The sequence below is a fragment of the Corvus hawaiiensis genome, chromosome 1, assembly GCF_020740725.1.
Source record: "Corvus hawaiiensis isolate bCorHaw1 chromosome 1, bCorHaw1.pri.cur, whole genome shotgun sequence".
Lineage (NCBI taxonomy): Eukaryota > Metazoa > Chordata > Aves > Passeriformes > Corvidae > Corvus > Corvus hawaiiensis.
Window position 1 is genome coordinate 89,944,386 of NC_063213.1, and position 20,822 is coordinate 89,965,207.

The 20,822-nt window shown below is 42.7% G+C and overlaps 1 protein-coding gene and 1 long non-coding RNA gene across 5 annotated transcripts in view; one reads left to right on the forward strand and one right to left on the reverse strand.

The window, feature by feature from the left end:
- Nucleotides 1-9,099: 9,099 nt before the first annotated feature.
- The window catches only part of EPB41L4B (erythrocyte membrane protein band 4.1 like 4B), a 170,019-nt gene continuing 158,296 nt past the window's right edge, over nt 9,100-20,822 (reverse strand). For 3 of the 4 annotated variants that reach the window (XM_048313122.1, XM_048313113.1, XM_048313107.1), the window contains exons 23-25: nt 19,432-19,500; nt 15,520-15,683; nt 9,100-13,923 (exon numbers count right to left, since the gene is read on the reverse strand). In XM_048313122.1, the coding sequence (XP_048169079.1) occupies nt 13,854-13,923; nt 15,520-15,683; nt 19,432-19,500 (303 nt within the window). In that variant the 3' untranslated portion in view covers nt 9,100-13,853. The remainder of the gene's footprint in view (nt 13,924-15,519; nt 15,684-19,431; nt 19,501-20,822) is intronic. The other variant, XM_048313127.1, reaches the window with a different exon arrangement.
- On the forward strand, nt 15,678-20,820 carry LOC125330226. The gene is made up of 2 exons (XR_007205431.1): nt 15,678-15,959; nt 17,005-20,820. It is a non-coding gene; the product is annotated as an uncharacterized LOC125330226 (long non-coding RNA).

Consider the following 20,822-nt stretch of genomic DNA (forward strand, 5'->3'; position numbering starts at 1 on the left):
GGCATAAAATTGTCGTGAGTCACTCCCTCCCCTGTCAAGGTTCACACAAATGGCTGTGTAGCATTTATCATGGTTGTAATGGACTCAAAAGGGCCAGAACTAGAAACCGAGAGCTGTTTGTGGTGCTGATTTTCATAACAAAATATGAGCTTGTTAGAATTCGTATTTTTTTTACCAGTGCCAAATGAAATGCTGCACATGACCTGATCAGATGATACTGAAAAAAACCAGTATTAAATCATTCAGGTTCAGTCAGTCAGGATAGCTCAGAATTGTCTAAACACTCCAAAAAAAGATTATTTCTCCTAAGTTAATATCTTTCCTTCCACCTATCTTTCCTGGTCCCGTTTCTATTTTATTACAGTCCTTTCCAAGTGCATTGAGAAGACAAGATGAAAAAATCCTTGCCTGGTGAAAAGACCTGTCCTGTCTGTGTGTCCAAGGTGCCCATTCTTCTTGTTCACCTCCTGGGGCTGTCTACTGTCGAGCTGTAGCTCTGTCCTTCAGCCTTGTGCTGGTGCCTTTAAGCTTACCATGGCCCATATTTCTGAGCTTGCTGGAGTTAAACCATGCAGAGGCAGGCAGTTGTCATCCAGCATCTATCAGCAGCCTCGGTTTCTCTCTTTGCTGGGCAGGACAGCCTGCAGGATGCCCTCAGCTTATTTCACCCTTCCTGCAGGATGCCTGAAATTGTCACAGATCACAGTGGGACAGCCATTCCACTAGCACATTGCTTCGCTTTCCCTGAGTATATGTTTTAGAGGCAATAAATACTTCTGGGCTTTCGCAAAAAAACAAAGCCAAAAAACCCAGGAAGAATAGCTTTATTGACAGTTTGAAAAAAGCAGATTAAGTTTTTTGCATTTCTTTGTTACAGAAGGTGGTAAGAAGTGAGCTGTAGCACTGCAGTAATGAGCATCAGCTGACATTCTTTCTTCACTAACCTATGGCCTGGCTGGCACATGAACCAGTGCTAAAGCAGAGAGGGCTTGGTATCATTAAAAAACACATTTTCTCAAACACCACTTTTGAATTAGAATGGATTTTAAGATCAAAAATCCTATCACCATCATTGCTTCAGCCTTCATAGAGTAAGGAAACTCTGCTCAACCTACAGCAAGGCCTTACTGCCTTCTCACTAACTCTGTTCTTGGTCTTGGTGTTTAGCCCAGAGAAAAGATAACTCACAGGGGACCTCATCAATGTCTGTGAGTATTTGAACAGAGGGTGCCAAGAGGGTGGATCCAGGCTCTGCTCAGTGGTGCTGAGCAATGGGACAAGAGGCAGTGGGCAGAAACTGAGGCACAGGAAGTTCTACCTGGATGTGAGGAAAAACTTCTTCACTGTGCAGGTGACCGAGCACTGGAACAGGTTTCCCAGAGAGGTTGTGGAGTCTCCCTCATTATTCTAGATGTGCCAACCCTCAGGTCTTTTTTCTAAGGAGAAGTGAGAACTCTTTCAGTTTTGAGCAGTGGGGTTTCTTCAGAGTAGAGGCAATGCTTTATCCTTCTGAGATCCTGAAGAAGCTTGAGGTATCTTGTGCCCACAGGAGAGGGATTTACACCAGTCTCCATGCCCCCGGAGCCTCTTGGCTGAGGAAGCTCAGACCCCAGAGATGGCAGGTTCCTATGCAGTTACCCATGCTACCAACAGTTCTGTTTATTTTGGAGTGTTTTCAGTGGTGAGCCCTCTCCCTGCCTCTCAAGAGCCCAAAGGCAAGGAAAGCCCATTCAGGAGGCCTGCCCTGACTGTGGGCTTTTGCTCAGCCGTTGCTGAGGGTTTCATTTGGCTCTCTTATTGCCGCTCAGAAATGCTCAATTTTAGTGGCTCAAGTCTCCTTGAGACATTTCAAGACAGCTCTCAACCACTCCCCATTCAACCATTCCCCACTTTTCCCTTGCAGGAAAGCAGACATAGCTGCTATGCTATAGCTCCTGTTCCGAGGAGGAAAGGGAATGAAAACATCCAGACCACTCTGGTCTCTGCAAGCCGGGAGTCACAGATACATTTTCACTTGGCTCACATTTGCATGGGAAGATCCCGCAGATTCAGTTTGTGAATTACATCCCATACTCAGACTTCTCTCCATGTCTCCTCTTCCTCACCCAAGGTTCAAACTCAAACCTTGATCTTGATTATCTATTAAATGCTCAAAAAAGGTATCCCAGACTATCCTTAAAGGCTCTTGTCATGTATCCAGGTCCAGATGCAACCTGTGGGCAGCCTCTAGCTTGGAAGGGAGCCAGAACTCACAGTGGACCCAGGCTGGTACTGGCACATGAGACACAGACATAACCAGAAGAGGAATACCACCAAATAAAAACAGCAGCTCCATCACAGCTTCCAGTTCTTCTCTGCCTTTCTGCAGCTTTGTCTACTTTCAGAATGCAGAGAACAGGGCACACACCCCATAGCACACCCTACCAGGAGGTCAAAGTGAAAACAATCTCTTTTGGGCTTTATCTGCTCTTGGCTCCTCCTTCTCCTGGAGGCTGGTCCCTGGAGACAGCTAACTCCCCCAGCAGTCCCTCCATCCCTAGGCATGTCCACGGCACTGGACTCCTCTTTTGTCTTCCAGCTGAGCTGTCCTTCCCCATGGTGCTTGACAAACCTCTTCCCTAGGACTTCTGCCCCACATCGTGTCTCCACCCTGGCACAGTGGATGAGGTCTGTGCACTTCCTGAATCACTGCAAGCCGAACGGGCAAAGCTCAGCCCTGAGGATCTGTCCAACCCTGACCATGCCAGGCACAGAGAAGAAAATAACTCTGCTATCTTTTTTGGAGCAGGCTGCAGCTTCATGCTTTCATTATGTATTACTCTTGTCATCAGCCAAAAAAGCATGCAGGAAAACAGCCAAGCCTAGCTTATCAAATGTGCCTGGTAAGAATATCTTATGACTTAAAGCCTTGGCACAGCACACAGTACAGGCAAGTGCTTCCTCTGCAACTGTTTGAATTTTCCTGGCTATTTTGGAGGGAGGCCAGGAGGACCAGTCTCACCCTGAAACGGGCATGTGTGAGTGTCTTGCTGGACCAAGGCCAAAATTTCCCTAAAAGAAAAAAGGCAGAGCTTGTATAAGCCTGAAAAATCAACAACAACAAAAAAACTTTACTCTCATTTCCATAAGGCATGGAAATGAGGAGCAAATCTACAGTAAATTAGCCAGAGATGAACATTTGGATTCAGATTTCATTAGCTTGAGCATCTGGTTAAAATGAAGTATGATTTATTGCAAGCTCCAAGGAGAGGTATGGGCCTCTATTAAGTGATTAGGGAGAGGAGTCTCCCTCCTTGCCCAATCACTTTTTTTCCTTGTTTAATTTCATAATGGCCAGTTTGAAATTTCCACAAACACAAATGGGATCTGTTTTCCCTCATGAGAGTTCTCTCCACCTCCTTTGACAATTGAAGATATGACAAGGTAGCAGCCTTTAACAGAAGATTGTTGGCACAGCCCTGGGCACAGTCTGCCAGGATGGACTCGGCAGTGCTGCGAAGGGCAAGTCTGCCCCGATGGGGAAGAATTTCTGTACCCAGAAAGACAGCACAGCATTTATGAAAAGTCACTCTTCCATATTAATGAGATGGCTTGCACTGAGTGGGTGTGTAGCTGATCTGAGCACCAGCTGATGGTGACATCAAGCACCTGAGGGTGGGGGTGGCAGTGCCCACCATGGGATGCTCTGGGGAGCTCCAGGTGCTGGGATTTTTCCACCACCAAGCCCTGTTCTCCTGTCCTATCCTTGCCAGGCTGCTGGCATTCTCAGCCAGCCCATGGGCCCCCCACATTTTATGCCTCAAGACTGCAGGATGCTATTGCCTGCGTACCCCATGGCAGACAGGTAGGGGTAGTCCAATCCATTGCTTTCCTTCACGGCAATTCTGTGTCCCTAAATAATGTGATTTTAAAGCCTGATATTGTAAAATTTGCCCAAAAGGCAGTGTCCCTCCTCCTGGGGCGAAACAGGTGGGATAAGATGCATGTCCCTTGTCAGGTGCCCAAGAGTACAGAAAGGTAAAGGTGACTCCAAATAACTCCCATGTATGTCATTGTTTACTCCTAGCTAAAGTTCAGCCGGCAGTGTTAGGTGTGCGAGGGAGAAATTAAGCAGCCGTGGGTTTCATGTGGCAGCTAGAGCTGAATGTACTCAGTTACTGCTCAAGCCCACACAGTGAGGCTGTGGAAGAGATACATGCATAATGCATATACTTTTAATTAAATGGTAACATCTTTCACTATATTGAATTTATTGCAATTACATTTATCGTAATTACATTTATCTCTTCACACCCTTTGACCTACTGAAGCATCACTTTTTTCTTTCAGTTACAATATGAGCATAAACAACACTAATTGGACTTTAGGACTAGATGTGACAAAGGAGACCTGGAACTGTTCGAGGCTCTCCCCATTGCAGAGGGCAGTGCCAGAACAGGGATGCCCAAGGGCCACTGAGGGAGATAGAAGCTGCCCTGAGCTGACCCACAGCTGCAGGGAACAAGTCCTGCATGTCCTAAAGCTCCTCTCTGAGGCTTGGATATAGTGTTCTTGGAAGAGTTTTCAAGCAAGCAAAGCTGTCCTGCAGGAGCTTTGTTCAAGCAGAGACAGCCAGGGCTGTGCAAGCAGTGGTGAACAGGCTGGTGGGACAGGGGTTTGGGATTGGCAGAGGTGGCCCTTGGAGATCAACTGAGCCACCTCAGTGCTGCACAAAGATTTCGTTCAGGAGAAGGGTGTCCCTAGAAAGCAGAGCCTGGAGCTTTTGCCATTGAATGTGTAGGTAATGCACGCAGCTGGGAGATGTGTCACCTCTGAGCAGGAGGCTGCTGAGACCCACCATGGCAAGTTCTTCTCTGCTGAACTCACTGCTCAGCTTCCCACAGTCTGTGATGGGATCTACTGGGTACTGTGCAGCATCAGTGTCTGGGTCTGCTGGGCTGGGCAGGCCATGGCACAGCAGTGCAGGGGACCACTTGTGTAGGAAGATGTTTCAAGGCACCAAGGATGGGCCACAGGACTGGCAGTGCAGGGGTTCAAGTCACTGCACTAATCCAATTTTTCCAGAGAGGGAACCTAAATCGTGTTGCTGGGGAAGGACGGGAGATAGAAATCCCACAATGGGAGAAAAAGGGTGAAGAGAGGAGACATCTCCCTCTTCCACCACATCCCCCATTTCTTTCCAGTGCTTCAAAGTTTAGCACTGCAATATGGAGCGGCATAGGTAAAGACCTCAGTGGTAGGAAGGGATAAAAGAGTGGTCATTGATACCGTGTAGGATTATGGGGAGGACAGGGAGGCTGAAAAAATACCCTGTCTGAAGCAAGAAGAAAGAAAGGAGAGGAGGGAAGGGAAGGAAGGGAAGAAGGGAGGAAGGGAGGAAGGGACGGAGGGAGGGAGGGAGGAAGGGAGGGAGGGAGGGAGGGAGGGAGGGAGGAAGGAAGGAAGGAAGGAAGGAAGGAAGGAAGGAAGGAAGGAAGGAAGGAAGGAAGGAAGGAAGGAAGGAAGGAAGGAAGGAAGGAAGGAAGGAAGGAAGGAAGGAAGGAAGGAAGGAAGGAAGGAAGGAAGGAAGGAAGGAAGGAAGGAGGGAAGGAAGGAAAGAAGGAAGAGACCATCTCATGGAGGTTTCCTGGTTGGCAGGAAAACCTGTTGTGCTGTAATGCCTGTTAGACACTGGACCCAGGACAGCAGAAAGGGAGGTGGAGAAATGAGTGAGACAGAGGAAGGGTAGGAAAGTGCGGCTGGGGGAGCACCCACTGAGGGTCAGGGAAAGCAAGAGCTGGCAAGGGCCTTCAGAAAGGCAAAAGCTTTTCAACTGCAAAGCCAACGAAGCCAGAGGTGCTTGTGTGGGAGGGGTGCTCACAAGGGTAAAGGAAGCAGGCACCCATGAACCAGTCTGTGAGCGAGTGACTAGCAGAGGAGGGAGGAGGATTAGCAGGGTGGCATGGAAAGGTATTAAGCGGCTGAGAGGCAGGTCCTTCGAGGATGTACCTTCTGTTCCTGGTGGCTTGCAAATAACCAGGGCAAGTTGTCAGGAACCCACACTGAGCCTTGGCATGTTGAGCTGGAAGTGGAAAAATGGGAGTGCTCTTGAGCTACAGAGCTAAGGCAGCTCCAGCACTTCCCCTCCCCGTCTTCATAGGCCGGCAGCCCTGGTGGAGGTGCTTCGCAGGGGCTGCCATCCCCGCGGTGCCACAAAGGAGCTGTGAGCCCGTGTGACAAGGGCACTGCCGTTCTCATTCGCAGCGAGCACGCGTACTGCCAAAGGCACCAGCTGCAGCTCTGTTTCTTGAGCAAAGATTGGTCCTGTGGGGTTTAGTCAGCTTTGGAGGGCACAAGTTTGAAGTGCCTTTGCAGGAGGGAGGAGTGATCAGTCTCACAGTGATGCCTCTACCAGTAAGTTCCTAATTTTGCACAGCCAGGTAGAGGGCAGTTCACCTTTCTCCCCACAGCCTCATGCATCTACTCGTGGCCTCACAACATGAATGCAGGGCAGCCTCCAAAACCTCCAGAGCCTCAGCTCTTATGGGTGCCTCTTACATACACAAGCACCACAGCTCTCAGCCTCAACAGCCCCAAACCCTCTCTGGGTGGCCATGGAGCTGCAAATATCTCAGCTCCCAACAAGGCAGTGCACATCCCATACTGGAGAATGAAGAGGTTGAGTCAGCTGCAGCAAAAAATGTACCTGAAGAAGGACGGAAGTGCTGGGTGGTATTAGCGCTCCTCCATCAAAAAAACCCCCCACCCAATCCTTGTCATCTCATGCCAAGCCACCTTGTGCCCTTGCCAAGCCTGGCATTGCTGGAAGTGGGCCAGCAGCCAGAGCAGAGCGTGAGACAATTAGCACAGAAATCAACTTTTTTTTTATGTTTTGAGAGCAACAAGGCAAATAATTTAAAAAAATAAGATATTTGAGTTCTTCACATCATTGAGTCCCTGGGATGCCAAGCATCACTGACCAAATATCTTTAAAGAAAAGAATTTTCTCTGTGGTTTTTTTGGATTTCCAAAGAGCTTACTAATCAAAAGCAGAGGGAGAATGATGCAGGAGAGTTAAGTTGCTCCCCGCTTGAAGAACTGAATAATCACTGCATGAAACAGTAAAAATCCATGTGGCTTTTATGCTACTCTGATGACAGAGCTGAGCACTCACTGACATTACATAGCACACACACACACTGTAGTAATGCTCAAAATGCTCATTAAAAAATAATTAGTATCAATTGCATATTGCTTATGTAATGAGGCAATTTTCTATATGTGATTTTAAAATAAAGTAAAAAGGCAAATAGTGTTTTAGACAGTACTTTGCCATCAGGCTGTCCAGCAGGTGACACTGTGGGTTTTTTGCTGCTCTCTTTTTTGCTGTTTTCCCCTGTTCTCCTGACCATCATAGATCCTGAAGACTGGTGAGGAGACACCTCACAGACCATATGTGCTACTGGCAGCACGTAAGATGTGGTTGTAATGGTCAGGGTTGTCAAACACATCTGATGTCACAGCTAAACAGATCCTATTTTTGGCTTCTCACAAAAAGGGCAAGCCTGCCCTCCTCATCTGACACCAGAGACTGGATGCTCCCATGAACCTGTCCTGGGGTGGCTGGGAAAGGGCAATAGTTGATCTTTTATTTTCCTCATTCCCTGGCATACCCTCGTGTACATCTGGTCACAACCAGACCTGACTCTCTGTTTGCTGCAGGGCTGCCCTTCAGTTCAAGTTGCACTTGGGCATGGGGATCCCAGTGCTGGCGAGCCCCAAAGGCTTCACTCTGCTTGGCAAAGGCATGGCTGTCACCTTTCATGAAGCTTGGGGTCTCCTACACTCACCTGCATCTGCACCCTAGTGGGTGCCTTCCTACCCCCTTACTGCCACAAGATTTGTGCACCACAGCCAGGCTGAAACCATTGCCTTATTGTCCCCCTGCCCCAACTTAACAGTGCCTGCATGATAAGTCTGTTTTCTGCTGGAGAAAGCATGTCTCCAGAGATACAGAATTGCTCTCAATGACTTCTGTCCAGAATGGCTTCTGGAACAACTTCACACTCAGTGTCATAGATCAGTCATCTGATAATGAACAAAAGATTGTTCAGATTTACATCTCTGAAGTCCCCACGCTTCTCCATTGCAGCTGAATTCCACAAGAGTATTTGCTGACCTTTTAGTGCACAGCTTCTCATTCCACTGCACCTCAGAACACTGTTCTTTAGCAAAGACCTGTATTAAGCAGAATTAATTAACTAGGTTTGCTGTCTGGATAATCAATTTTCTTGGTATAAATTGAGTACTGTTGGAAGAACACTGATCTGTTGCTCCTCTGATTTCCCCACACGGAGATTAAAAATAGAAGATGATCCAGATGGAGAAATTGGGTTGGGATCAGATTCCTTCTGAATACAGAGTTTTGGCAACCTCATAAAATGGGGTGAACATTGCTGGGATTTAATTTCCTAAGTGCACTGGAAAGTTAATGTCAAAACGTCCTGATTTAGACATCTTTGAAGGAAAGGGAAATGTTTCATTCTGAAGCAACTTTTCCTTTAGACATTGAAAGAAAGGCAAAATCAAGGGCAAAAATTGAAATTTTTGTGAAATGTTTTGTGTTTGAAAAAAATTGCAGTGATCAGGCTTTGTTTGTTTTGGGTTTTTTGGTGGGTATGTTTTTAAATTTTCCTCGATGGAGCAGTTTAAGAACTTCGTGTCTCTCAGCCCTATGTGGAACATTCCTCCCCCCTTCCACTCTAGTAATGTTTTTTTGCTGCCTTTTGAGCCCTAGATGAAAGCACAAAAACCTGCCAAGTTTTCTGTTTGTCTACCTTGATCCTGCCAGTGTTTTTCTGGCTCTGATATTCAGCAAAGTGTGCCCCACCTAATGACCCCACAAATGATTGGCGCCCCACAAAACTGAACTGTAACTTTAAGGTGGAGGAAACCCTCTGGGATTTATGAAGAAATTATCTCTCCATTTTTTCTTTGCATTGCAATTTTTTTTATGATGGTGGATCCACTTTACTAGCAAGCAAATGTTACCTTCAATTGGCATGTTGCCCCTTGCCTCCTAAATGACTGGTTTGACTACAAATTGCTCAGACTCTGTGATTTATTTTTCATTTCTTTTATTGCAGGCATGAATACAGGAACAGGTAAACAGCTGAGCCGTAAAAGTTTCTCTTTAGGCGTGTTTTCAACAAAATGCCATCATACACTGTCTGATGATACACGCTGCTACTCAGATGAAACAAAATGGGAGCAGTCTTGCTTTAAAGCTGCTGCCCACCACTCAATGCTGCAGCTGCCAAAGAAGCCTTCTCCTCCACTTACTCTCTGTCTTCCCTCCTTCTCCACATCATCTACAGCTTCTTTTACGGCACTTAACTTTACAAAACACAGTTGTGAGGCTAATCTTACATGCAATTACAGATCAGTCTCAGTATATTTATTGCAAACTCCTTGAACATCAGGACATTAAAAAAAAAAGAAAAAGAAAAAGAAAGAAAAAATATTCCATTGCATAATTACAAGTTGGGTTTTTGCAGCAAATGAACCAGAAATGTATTCAGAAAAAAAAACCAAAACCAAAGGCTATTTGTAAACAGTTCAAACAAAACATGATGCTGCCTCCAATGAAACATTTCACTGCATTGCCAGCTCTGTTCCAAATGGGCACATAGGAATCCTGTTGCAAGAGAGTGAAGCCACGAACTGAAACTTTGGAGGAGTTAATTTTCAAATTTTGCTCTTCCAGGGTGTATGAAACATGAAAAGTCTGCACACACTGTGGGATCTGAGAGAGGTGTGGAATCTCAACCAACATTTCAAAAGAAAACCTGGTTATTCCTTTTAAAACAAAATAGTGGAAACAGCTGAGCCACACAAAAACAAAGCACAATTGGTTGGCTTCCAAAAGAGACTGCAAAATGAGAAAATATTTAACTCCTTGCATAGCTATTTAAATGGCCAATAAAGTTTGCTGGAATCACCCAAACATGACAACATTGCATTCCGCTGCTTAGAGACTTCACGCTGAAAAGCTGGGATCTGCTGACGGGCTCAGAGCATCACTCGGGGCACTGCGAAAAGCCGCGGCCACCCCTGGTAGGCTCTGCCAGTGTGGCTACAGCAGGAGGTGTTCTCAACCAGCTACTCCCAGATGGAGCACAGCTGTAGCAAAGCCTCTGTGCTTATGTCACTGTAAGTTGTTATCCCAGCTCTCTGCTCTCCCACAAGGGATAAAAGCTGTTCTGATAAAAGGATATTTCTGCTAGTTTATTTACACCTAATGTGCAAGGCTTTCTCTGGCAGAGCTACGCCGATCACAAGTCGTACCTCGAAGCTGAACCCTGGATGATGCAGCTGAGTCAGCAAGGGTTTGCAATGTAGACCCAACCAGAGGGACGGAAAGCAGGATTCATCTCACTTAACTTTAATCAGGATAAAGGTAGACACTTAAGTCAGAGGCACCTCCGGAAGACAGTTCCTTTGATCTCTCATCAGGTGAGAGCTGGGCATTTTCATGTTAGATGAGATGAACCCTTTCCCAGGAGAGCTGAAGAGACAAAATCCTTTCAGCCACCCCTTCCTGTCACCAGTTCTGGAGAACATGCTTCAGAATGCTGTTCAAATGCATTATCTTTACATATGTCAATGTACATGATAATGATAGCTTGTGCTGGGCTTCATGCTGCCGCAACTACATATGCAAGCTCATTAAAGCTAGCTCAGATACGTCTGCACTATTATATAGACATACCTTCAGGCAGAGTATCCTTTAACACCTGAAAAGTTAAATTGTAGGGGCAAATCTGGACTATCTGCCTCTCTGCAATATGTTCATGTTGGCATTGTCTTGTTCACAGTAGTTTTGGGTAACAGGTGTCCTAACACTGTAATTCCCAACCAGAGGTGAGGCAGTTTCTTCAGAGGATGTGAAAACTGAGATGCTGAAGCATGGCTGAAGAAGGTTCATAGTAAGAAAGAACAAGGTGATGACATTCCACAGTTAAAAGTTTAGTTTGATATCAGTAAAACAGTTTAAATAAAGCTCCATTAGACTGCAGAATAGGAAACAGTGGCAGCCAGTGGATAAGACACTAAAACAAGACAAGGCAACGTACTTGGAGTTGTTCTGTAGAAAACATCCCACAGAAACTAAGCAGCCACATGAGCCTTTCTCTCTTCTCCTGGTGGGAACCAAAGAAGGAGGAATCTCTGCCCTTCTTCAGCTATCCCAGAGTATGCCTCAGCTATAAAGACTTGGCTGTATAAAGTAACCTTTGTTCACATTTCTTGTTTTCCGGTTCTGACTATTTCAGCTGAAGAAATTTTATACAGTGGGAGCAATAATGATGCACATAAAATAATAAACTAATAGACTGTTTATGGGCCAGAACATCTGATGAGCTGGTCAGACTCAGGCATTCCATTTTGCTAAAGCCTTTTTGCTTATGTGACCAGACTGACTTAATGTGGGTAACTGGATCTGTTTTGCCCCCAAACCTGAAGGCATATTGTGGGGTTCCTAAAGTTCACTCCATGGCAATTAGTATGACCGAAGGATGTGTTCAGATTTTTTTCTGTTTGTTTTTTTTCCCTTCTTTTCCTTGACAATGACTTTGTGAAACTGTTGCCAGTTCAAACACAATTGGGGGTTACCTAACAGGCAGAAAACCAGATTCAGCTAGAGTCAGCACTGTGCCATTCTCAATCTTACTTTGTTTTGCTCTCCCAAACCAGCATTTCTAGTTACAATTTTCATTTATTCGTTGTTCAGAAGGCTCACTCTCACTTGGACACAGGCAAAATGTGCTGCTGCCTCTCCCTCACCGATACCTTCTGGGAAGGGGTGAGAAAAGAGTAACAGGATATTGCATTATTTAGTGTCTGTGCATTTTCCCCTCCTTTCTGATTTCCTCACAGGGATTTAATGTTCCTAACCAATTTTTTATATTGATGGAGTGGGGCATTAAAACATAAGGAATGGAAATGTCCTGGCTCTGCAACTAGAGGGTGGACAGCATACAAGTCATATCTGATTACCCAGAAAAGTCACCGGAATGCTTTTGAATCTACAGTCCAGGTGAGTTTTTGTGGCTCCTTGTGCCCACTGCTCATGTTGAGCCACTTTGGTTAAATTTTGTAATGTGATTTTCTACATAACATTTGTGCTGTGTGTTTTGACCCAATTTATGGCAACCAGAAAGTTTTGGGTTTGGTGGATTTAAATGGGAAGCTTAATGCTAATTTCTTGTCCCAGCAAGTATAAGATAGACAAGCCATTTTATACCTTCACATTGCAATCCACAGTCTTACGAAGCTCTCCAGAACTCTCATTTCAGAAAAACAGCAGAAGCTAACTCTGAAGGAAACCCAGTCTCACAGCAATCACTTCCCAGCCTCCACACAAACAAACTGCTTAAGCTGAGATAAAGCCATCGTAATCAGTGCCAAATGGAGGGCAATTTTTTATCTTAATACAAATAAGAGAACATAGTGTACAGAGTAACAGAAAAATATACATCTTCAGCCATACAAAATGCACAAAAGCTTTCCTGTTGAAAGAGTACCTTGTAGCTGACAGTCAGATGTTGTTAGTTTTCTAGATGACCCTGCACTACTGAACAAGGGGAAACAGAGACTTTTTTTTCCCTAGGAAATAGTTGGTAGCATTACCTGTGTAATTCCCTCCCTGTGGCTGCAGCTCTGCTAGTGCTGGACCACCCACCCCACCTCATGCCTGAGAGAGCTCCACTGGATGTAGAGGCTGCTTGGGTGTTGGAGGTGACCAGGATGTATAGCCAGGTGCACCCTCCGCAGGTTTGCCGGGACACATGTGCTGATTAGTAGAGTTAAAAATATGGGTATAGGCACAGCTATGCCATAAACTATCACTGTTCTTGTTCTTTAAAGTGACCAGTCAATTCATGTCAGTCAGGAAGGTGGTTTATTTATCCATGAAGGAAAAAAATTCTCCCTCTGTGAGCTATGTCCACACCGCTGAGGCTCTACAACCTTCAGTGCTGGGGCAGAAGATGTCCGAGTGTGGGCTAGCCTTAAAGCCTAGGCAAACTGGAGGAGGTAAAACTCCACACTTACTTTAAAAAAGTCAGTATCAAGCTAGAAAGTCAGTAGGAAATTACTTTAAACAACGCATTTTTTTTATCCATTAATGGAAATACGGTAAGATTTAGTTGAAGGTTTAGGTCAAGGTGACAAACTCTAGGGAGTACTGGGTGCGTATATCTGTAGGGTGGGGTGTCTCTCCCCCTTGCAGCTATTTATATCTCTGAGTGAAGGTTAAGGTTAGGAATTTAATAAGACAGCCGTTTATTCTGTGGAGACTAACAGTCCTGGGGTTAGGATGTAATAATCATTCTTCTGCTTTAAAAATGGTTCTTTAACAAATAGCAGTAGCTCATTGCAATTTTCAGTTGTACAAAATGACATATTTTCTATGTTACTATCAAAATATTCTGCATAACATTAATTTCTGTGCACTTATTAACATATGTACAGAACAGTGTTTCCCAATAGAAATCAGTATGCTCCTTGCTGATCCTCTTTGCCCTAGATTTACCAAAACCAAACCAGAAATTAATTGTGTTAATAGTATAAAATCTCAGGAGAGATAAAGGATTGAAGGTTTATTTCCCAGCAGCAAATGAATAAAGGAACTCCTTCAAGTTAGAGTCTAGCCGAGACGTGATTTTAACCAACTGTGGTGAATCCAGGCGAGCCAGGAATATCACACATTTTCCCAATGCATTATGTTGAGTACACAGAAGCAGAGGAATGTAAACAGACAGAAGGCACATGAAAGGCCCCAATCCATTCTCCATCTGACGGAAGTGCGAATTTCATAATTCTGTCATCAAGAGTCTTTTCATCATTTTCTCTCTCTCAAGTTCACGCCTCAGAGTCTCAGCACTGTGTAATTAATGCACAAACAGCCAATTATGGGAACAACAATAAGTCTCAGATTTCAATTTAAAATAATTAACATTTTCAAAATACCAAAGGAGGGGAAAAAAAGGTCAGACTCAATTCAGTGAAAAAGCTGATAACTGATGGCTGATTCAAAAACAAGTATCACTTGATATTTCTGAAGAGCAAACAGAGGCAAGAAGAAGGATATAAAAAGATCCACATGGCAAAACAATTTATAATTTCATCTAACCCCCATTAAAGGCTACTGATTTCAAAGGAAGCTGGACTAGGACTCTAAAAATGGAGCAGCTACAGCAAATGCCATCATGAAGGACTACTGTTACAGCCTTCTGCTCCTTGGTGTGGTCTGATATTGAGGGATATCTATATACATAGATACATAGATATCCTGGATTTACCGCAGTCCTGCACATATCAGGGTGTGGGAATTGGAGCCTGAAGTTCTCACTTTCACCAATTCACTCCAGAGCCCAGAGGCTTTGTAACCCTGGGAATGCCTCGGGTAAGTGATTCCATTTCTGAAACTGTTTACCGTGCTGTTCTGAAAGTTATGTATCTCACACTTGTAACAGAGTTTGGAGATTTAAACTGCATTGCAGAAACCTTGCAGCCCATTTGTGGAGAAGCAGGGGTAGAATCACCCACGTGTGCTTGAGACATCCTACAGAAGCTGAGTTCAGCATTACAGCTTCAGAATTACATTTTTACTGGAATGATAAATTTTTAGATGAGTTAGCAATGTTGAGCAAGTGTGCAGGTGCAATTAACCAACATCTGCAAAAAATAATGAACAACCAAAAATGGGAATTGACTATGAATCCAAAAGTAAAAAAGACTCATTTATTATGATGTCAAAGAAATAATTTTTCTCTTCATAAGCCTAAGACTATTTGTGCTCCAGAAATACAGAGTATATCCACTGCTACATTTATATTCAGTAAATTATCAGCTTGGGAAGTTCAGCTTTGATTAAATTATAGAATAAGAAGCCTGCATGCAAAACCAGTAGGATGAAATAATAGAAAACTGAAAAGAGTCTGCCTGTGGAAAGGTGGTATAGCTTGTTGTTTCTCTGAGAAATTACAAGGCCACTGTAACACATTACTAAAAAAGAAAAAAAAGAAAAAGAAAGAGGTACAAGGAAGAAAACCAATGCCTGTTTTTCATTTGGAAGAACAGACATTTCTCAACCTCAGCTTTCCCCCATGGACATCTAATTTCAAAAAACAAATTGTAACAGCAATTATTAAAACAAAACCTTTGTGGTTCAGACAAAATGACTTGCCTGAGGAAAATCAGCACAACCCTTTCTCTCCAGGCCATTGGCCACAGAAATGGTACACTGCTGGCTACAGTAGTTAATTAAGGTAGGCTTTTTTTAAATCTCAGAGCATGAGAGTATGAGTTACAGGTATTTCTTTACATAACTCACCTATTCTGAAGTAGTCAAGCAATAATGTTTTGGTATAAGAGAAAATTACATTTTATGGTAATTATGACAGAAAAAGGGAAATCAAGCTGACTCCTTTAATGCAGAGAGCATCACAGTATTTCTGTGGAAGAACTGCACAGTACCTGTCTGCCAGCGAAATGGGCTTATGCGACGTATATACTGTCTGGACTGTTGGAGTCGGAATAGTCTCTGCCAGAGACCTCAGGACAGGTGAGGGAGACACCAGCGTAATCTTAGGAGATGACTGCACCCCACAGCACTGTAATTTGCTGTCTGCAAATTCTGCCTACAAAAAAATAAAAGGATGTAAAAGAAAAGAAAAGAAAGAAAAAATTGTAAATTAGCTGCTGCTGGTCTTGCCATCCTTCACTATCCAATTCATTGCCAAGCACTCGGTAACAGAAACTGAGAATGAGAACAAACGGGAGGCTGTGGCTATAACCTCTCAGTGCAACCTCTGCAGATGCTGGACAGCCACCTCTTTTGATGCCTGGGGGATCAGCCTGATTGCAACATGCGCTGGATGAAATGACACGGCACATATGGGACTGGCAGCATTCAGGTAAAAAACATAATCAGTTTGGAGAATGACACTTATCATTATTGCATTTTCCCTAAAAGTGATGCAGAATGTTGACAACATGAGATTTCTGGAATATTCTTCAGGAATCTTATACACTTTGCTGGTAGGTCCTCTAACTACTCTGGGTTTTGTTAACAGCTGGGGGTCTGGGCTTTTAGGAGTCCAGGTTTTGAAATCTCCGCCCCTTTCCCACATTTGCTAACTGGAACATGCCTCAAGAGAAATATTTTTGCAGTATCCAGTGACAGGCAATGTTAAAGCAATATTGGAAGTGCAGATTTAAGACAAAGATCAAGCAACCATCTCCTGTCTTTCATGTGAGGCATATTAGCACAGCATTATAGCAAAGACTGGGCTACCCTTACAACCAGAGGGGGAGGATCCCTAAAAATCAAACAGCCCTGTCTTGTTTTTTGGCATGGGCTATTTGTCATGCCAAACCACAGCAGCTAGTGCCTGTGGAGCATGTCTGACCCTGACCTGGGAAGAACACAGAGCAACTGCAGTTGTCAGTGTGTCAGGATCATTAGAACATTCTCCTGCTAGTATCAGCTCCATTTCTTCCTTGATGACTTTTTCTTCTGGACCTGGTTCAGAGTCTAAGGCAGGGAGGAAGAAAAATCACCATCATAAGGAAGCAGCTATTTGAAGAGCAACCTTTATTTTTTTGGTCTTAATTATTTCTCAAATTCTGCAAACCTCTGCAAATGATTCAAAAACATAGTTTAAACAGTGGGAAAAATATTTGACCCCAGGAAAGACTGCCTCTGTTAGGCTTGCTTGCTTATTGTCACTTTTTAACATGTCTAAACACATCTGTTATGATCCAAAATAACCTCTTAAGCAAAAGGAATTCCATTGATTCCACAAAATTAGTAAAATGGAAAAATGTAAAATCAACTAAAGAAACTCTCCTGTGTGTAAATAATGGCTAATAGAACCTGTTCAAAATTCTCTGTCATTCAACTTTTAAAACTCAACCTTACAAACTGCAGGGGTGTGAAATCTGGTGTTCCTCATACAGGACCCCTGTGCTCTGAGGACTGCCCGATCTTACTGTATGGCATGAGAAGAAGACATCACTCTGCAGCTAATGTAAATTCTCCCAGCCTCAGTGAAATCAGCAGTGATGACAAACTACACTTGCTGAAGAATTGCCTGGAGTCCCATTGTGTGTTTGCTCTGGATGATTATTTTACAGGAGATATCCAAACAATTTTTTTATTTATATGTCTGATTGCATGGTACACTTAAGCCAAATATTTAACTGGTCTAAACAGATAAAATGTCATTAATTTAAATCTATATGACTTATGCCTGCCTGAGAATATGGCCATCATGCCTGCCATTTTTCTATGAAATTCAGAGGGTTCCTGGCTTGAAGCTTATATTTAAACATTCCAGGTAACCACATCACCTAATTTTTCATCTGATCAACACAACTGCGTATACACCACCAAATTTGAAGCTGTACATGAAAGGTAAAGCCTTCTAAATATCACTCTCCATATTCCTGCTTAATAACATTTCAATGTTTTCTTCCACAAAAAAAAAAAAAAAAAAAAAAAGGAGGGGGAAGGGGAAGTAAGGAAAAGAAACAAGAAAACAAAAAAAAAGAAATCAATTAACAAACATTACCATCTGGGTCTGTGTGTGACTGGAGACGATTCAGAGTTAGATCTCATCAGGATGACCTGAAATGCTTCTGTGGAAAGACACCTCCCTTTGGGCTGGGACAGAGGGCCATGAAACACAGGACCAAATCCCCAAATCCCACCTAACTCTCCTGATAGTTTTCCCATCTCTATGCAGTCCCATTGGCAGCTGCTTGTTTGCCACAGATATTTGTACATAACTCACTAAAAGGAATGTACGGGATCATGTGATGGATCATACATCGTTAGGTTTTTATTGCAATGGTATTTTAAATATTTGTGATCTGGATTTTGCCCTCCACCCTGCCCAGGGAAATGGAAATCTATGGGGAGAAGATAGGATTTCAGAAAGATTAGTTTGAATTTTGCTTTGCTTATTTTCTCCTGACAGAACATAACAAAAATTCAACATTTGAATTTGCCATGAAATAGCCATATTCTGCAATATGGAAATTTCTGTGGTTAAGTATATCAGTATACCTTCTCTTTGTATTCCAGAATTCTGACCCCCCAATTATGAAAATATATGTTATACACCCCTCCTAAATTTTGCTTTCATCCTGTCAGAGACAGAAAAATAATGTCTGACTATCAATACTAATTAGTGGGAAAGCTATTTTGGGGGCACATCTTTTTGTTTAGATAAAGGAGTACTGTGAAAGACACAAGCAGTGTAACTGTGGGTTAGCTTTTATCACAACTGTGCTGTCTGGACTTGGCTGACATAATGAAACATTGCTATGGCATTCCTGTGTACTTTCAAATGCCTTTAATTAGAGCTCAACTGTGGCACTTACACAGCTTGGGGATGCTAACTCTGGTTTTAAAATACCTATTTGGAGAAAAAACACATTTACATAAAAGCCCATGATCAGGTTTATTGTGAAAGAAAAGCCTCTTTCTTTAAATCATTAAATACAGACAGAACCTCCACATGACCCAACAGTGAATTAAGTTACTTATCTTGGATTGTATGCCAGATATAGATTGCTGCAACCAGTAAAATTTAAAGTCAAAGTCTGAAATGCTTCATTTTGCAAATGTAACTTAAAAATTGTAAGTCATTTTATATGGGGTTTATAAGCAGAGTGTTTCCTAAAGAGTAGTTAAATTTGTCATACTTTTTTTGTCATACTTATTACATAATGCCTCTACCACTAAAGCAAGATTTCGATTGTACTTACTTTTTAAATTGTCAGTTTTCTGTTTTTATGTAGTTTGCCTCACCAAAATCCCTAAGTCACATCTTCTGTGAAAATTTAACAAGAATGTAGTTCAATATTGGATTCAAGCTCTTAGGTAAACATGAGAGTTTATACAAGGATACCATTGTAGTCACTCACCCACTAACTATAATTCTTTAAAATTCAGATGTAAATTCAATGAAAATCAGGGCCCTCTTTGTGATGGCACAGCAGGTGGTTTCAGGCAGGAGGCCATGCAATTGCTAGACAGAGGACTAAGTCTTCCCATTCCCTTACTGCTCCCTGTAAAGATGTTACGGAGCTTCACAAGTGTCCTCTGCAGTCCTACACTGAACAACATTTTGGGACCGACTTCATCAGTGGTGAGCCTTGACCTTTAACTCTTAGTCCTCTGTCTAGTAAGCAGCAATGTCTGAATGCAGGCAACATTTTGTATAATGGAAATATTTAACTGCTTTGTACTCTAATTTCTACTTGGAATTTATCCTTTTTTTTTTTTTTTGAGGACTGCTTAGTGCATAGATTTCTGACATTTAAAAAATCAGTTGGAATTGTGTTAAAACACAGTTTTTAGTTGCACGTTCTACTTACAGAAAACTGTGGTACTGTTGTAAAGGGATCGAAAAAAGGATTAGATGTATCAGCAGGGAATGTCTTTATCTTTAAAAAAGATAAAGAAAAAGATGTTACTTTCAGAGCATAAAAATGCAAAAGAAAAAAAAAAGCAGCAAAGCATTGCAACTACAGTGACATATCCAACAAATCAGAGCAGTTCAGCAGTGCTTGGACCAGACCCAAAAAAGACCCCTCCAAAAATGCATACAGAAACCTGATGATGAATAGTCAAAGCATAAATATGAAAACTTGATAAATTAATTTTACCATGTAATTAAATCTGTTGAGCAAATACAGAGCTGGTTGCATACAATATATCTTCCAATTCTGTCACCAGAATTATTATTATTCCTTCCTTCAGCCAGCACTACATTTTAAGATATGCAATATGAAGTGCAGGAGCAAATTTTGTTGTGCAGGAACTTTGTCTAAAGAACTTGTGCTTTAAATATTTTAGAATTCCAAATTCTCACTTACACAGTTGCTGCCAAAGACAAACAATCACACAAGATGGGATCAAAAGGAAATCATATATTAAAAAACCATGGGGACAGCTGTTTGTTTCAGGCAGCTACAAGGCCCTGTGTTGAGAGGAAGGCTGTGGATAAAGGATGACCCTTGGAGGTTTTTTGAAAAGTGCATGAAGACAAAGAGGAGAGAGACCAACACATCCATCTGCCGAGAGGGCTTGGTCCATGAGGATAGTCACTGGTGTGACCAGACCCTGCTGGAAGTCACTTCTGCCTTTAAAGTAGTTTCAAACATCAGCTGAAATTAAAAATATATCAAAAGCAGCAACAATCTCTGTCCCACTTCATTGTGAATGCTGTTTCTCATTATTTTCCTTTTTAGAATGCAGACATTATTCATTCATTCGGAGAGGACAAAATAGCAGATAAACATATGAGTTTTGAACTGCACTTCATGCTTTCCCTTTGGAAAATCATATTTTTCACTGTAAAGGTGTGTTTTTCACTTTATTACAGGAACTGCTGTGCATTGGTTTGTTATGCATGTCTCCAATCATAATTTACAAACTACAGCTACGCAACTGTTGTTTAATAATAAGGAAAGCTACCCTGAGGGCCCTGAGTCCCTGTAGGCCAAAGAAAAACCTGGAATTATGACATCAAATATAATTAAGTAAATGTACAGTGTTTATTTTGCAAATAAAATAGCAGTAACATAATGGCTTATAAGAGTACCAAGGGAAATTAACAGCTATCTGTGGGCTTGCTTCTGCAAACATGTGGAATTCAGCTGAGCATTAATTGTCAGGCTTCTTACACATGAGGAGTATGGATAGCAAAGATACAGTCAAGCATGTAAATAATTTTTTAACAGAATAAAGGTGTTTGTAAATCAGT